The sequence below is a fragment of the Dipteris shenzhenensis genome, chromosome 26, assembly GCF_047967505.1.
Source record: "Dipteris shenzhenensis isolate YYH24624 ecotype China chromosome 26, Dip_SZ_1.0, whole genome shotgun sequence".
Lineage (NCBI taxonomy): Eukaryota > Viridiplantae > Streptophyta > Polypodiopsida > Gleicheniales > Dipteridaceae > Dipteris > Dipteris shenzhenensis.
Genome location: NC_141621.1, coordinates 18,830,436 through 18,833,100, shown reverse-complemented (window position 1 = coordinate 18,833,100; position 2,665 = coordinate 18,830,436). Strand labels below are relative to the sequence as shown.

At 44.5% G+C, this 2,665-nt stretch overlaps 1 protein-coding gene across 1 annotated transcript; it reads right to left on the bottom strand.

Annotated features, from left to right (window-relative positions):
* Positions 1-370: 370 nt before the first annotated feature.
* Positions 371-2,338, bottom strand: LOC147884772 (protein ROOT PRIMORDIUM DEFECTIVE 1-like). Its single transcript, XM_087397589.1, has one exon. It carries the CDS (start codon positions 2,033-2,035, stop codon positions 611-613), a length of 1,425 nt encoding a protein of 474 aa, XP_087253715.1. The 5' UTR covers positions 2,036-2,338; the 3' UTR covers positions 371-610.
* Positions 2,339-2,665: the final 327 nt, after the last annotated feature.

Here is a 2,665-nt window from a genome sequence, read left to right as displayed (position 1 = left end):
TGAATGGGATATCTATTTGATGAACCGAGGACATACCCAAAGTCATCAGCTAAAACAGAACACATACTACAATTTTAACCTCGTGACACTAGCTACCATGACATGTCGTTATCAGTAGTGGACAACGTAGGTCTACCTTAGTATAAACAGGTAATCTCAAGCATATACCCACTATTTAAACAAAGCCCTCATACTGAGCCTCTGTCCATGCTCCCCAGACAAAAACCAGACTTTGAAAAAGACAACGCTTGGATAGGTCCATTTCAAAATTTTAAGAAAAATTAAATCAGGTCAAATAATGAATGCATAAGTCAAGACATCTGTTCATCAACAAAAAAACTAGATTTTCGAGCCAATAAATTGCCACAAAGAAAGAAAAAGATGGATATTATTCTTCCCCTAAGCGCATCAGAATAAAAAAGGACCTGTGGTCATCTGTGACATTCTGGCTTCGGAGATTGCAACCACCGAACCATGCAAGTGTGGTCTCAATATTTGGGCACCATGAGCACTATCTACATATAAACTTTGAAATGGTGTCATACATTTTTCAGTAACATTCTGCTACTGAGTCAGCGTGACCTTATATTTTCATAGACTATCGATTCAATCACCAGATCTCTTTCTTTAATCTGTTTGAAGCGTTCTTAGAGGTTCTCCCATTGTCATCATCGTCTTCGTCATAATCATCTTCACAACAATCTTCACCACCATCATCCCCACCACTTCCATAACCTTCTGAATCAACAGGGTCATCCGGAATGCCTTCTGCCTCCAGTTCTTCTTCATCAATTTCTTCTTGGGAGTCACCACTCTCTTCTGTAACAATGTTACCGTCCCCCAGATCATTTTTGGCTCTTGATTGAGCAAAGCGCAAGCGTGGCCCTTCAAGAACCATGTCCATATATTTTGCCTTCAGGTGAACGATAGGATGATCTTCGATAAGTTTGGACTGCTGATACCCTTCCCGTAAGATGATGGTTTTGGCACCCCCTTTAAGACTGAGGTAGAAAATCCCTGGATATCGATGGAACAGCTTGGACACACTTTGGGGCAGTCCAAACTCGTCTCGAAAGCGACCAATAACTCCCACCAGAAACTTTTTTTCGACTGTCAAACACAAAATCTCATGCAAAAGGGCAACTATCCGCTTATCCGACAAGGCGGTTCCAAACTGGACCGAACTCCAATCTTCATAGGGTGAAACGTATGGAAGCTTTTGCCACTCGGCCAAGAGCTCAAGGTTCTTCCTTCTCAACATCATACCTGGCGAGAAAGACACCTTGAAAGCGAGAGGCTGGCCCCTGGTTTCGATTTCACCCAGCCCGGCCTTGCGAGCATCCTCCTTAGCTCTCTTTTCTAGCTCTGAGATAGCCAAACTCTCATCCCAAGCTACCAGCTCCAGATACGGAGATGGGCCTTCACCCACAAGGCGGAAAAATTGTGGATAGGCGGAGACTAACCTGGTTGCGAAATCATCCGGCAAACCCAATACTGGCCTCGCAAACTCGAGCTTGCCTACACGCAGTCGACGATCCTGCGCCATCATCAGCAATCTCTTCATTCTCTCCACGATTTGTGCCTCTTGATCGCGGTATATCTGCTCTTCTTCTTCAAGAAGATTCATTACCTCCGTCGTCAACCTGCACCAAAGCTGGTTGTCGCGGGTGTTTTGGTAGATCACAAATATATTAGGGTACCTTTTCAGAAAAGCTCGAGCGCTCATCTGTTTCATCTTCAATCCCAGGACCCCGCGTTTGATTTCCAAGTACCGAATCCGTATACTTTGCGTCTGTTGCCTTAGAATCAAGTCTCTGATTTTGAAAATGGGTCTTAATTTCTTGTCTCTCTCCGTGATTACATCCAAGGAACGATCAGGCTTCAGTATAATTCTCGGAGTAGACATGAAGTGCTTCTGAACAAGCATGTGTTCACGGAAGTTGATCGAGGGGTGCAAGGAACCAGAAATGCATCGGAGCGAGGCGAGCAATCGCCGAGTCATTCTACCAGAGGGAGCCCCGACCAACAGCATCATCAAGGGGAATACGAAGGTTCGGAAAGGCAAAGAAGTGCGGGCGAGGCATGCTGAGAAGCGAGGAAGACTGGCAACTCGACCATTACGACGGTAATCGCATCCAAATGCATTGTAGCTTCCAATCTCGTCTTCATGACCATCAAAGCTTCAAGCTCCGGCGGTCCAACAGCAAGAGGAATCTCTGAAGCCGAGAGCCATAGCTGAAATTGTTCACCACCGCGTCGCCCGCAGCCAAGAGCTCGCTCCTGATTCTATCAAACTTCACCAAGCTCGCTCCAACTCAGGGTGTAGGGTTTTTGACCGTCTTCCCTTAAAACATTTTTTGCACCAAATCACACAACTTCGGGTTTTCACATTTTTTGCAGGAAAATGTGCAGGTTTCTCTTGAGACCTTTTGCAAATTTTACAGCTAAAATATTACTACATTGCCTAAATTTTTTATGACTTCTCAAAATTGAGACACTACTTCTTACAGGTGAAAATGTTGCAGGTCCATTGTATATAGTTTGTAGGTTTTCTGTGAACACTAAGAAGATCGTATCCTTGCCTCCCAGGATGAAAACCAAATAATTAGAATTGATTGCCAAAGCAAGTACTAGGGAGGCAAGCCTAAAGACATTGTTGTAGTAG

Excerpts from the sequence above, each read along its gene's own strand:
- LOC147884772 (XM_087397589.1), bottom strand. The coding sequence starts at position 2,035 with ATGATGCTGTTGGTCGGGGCTCCCTCTGGTAGAATGACTCGGCGATTG.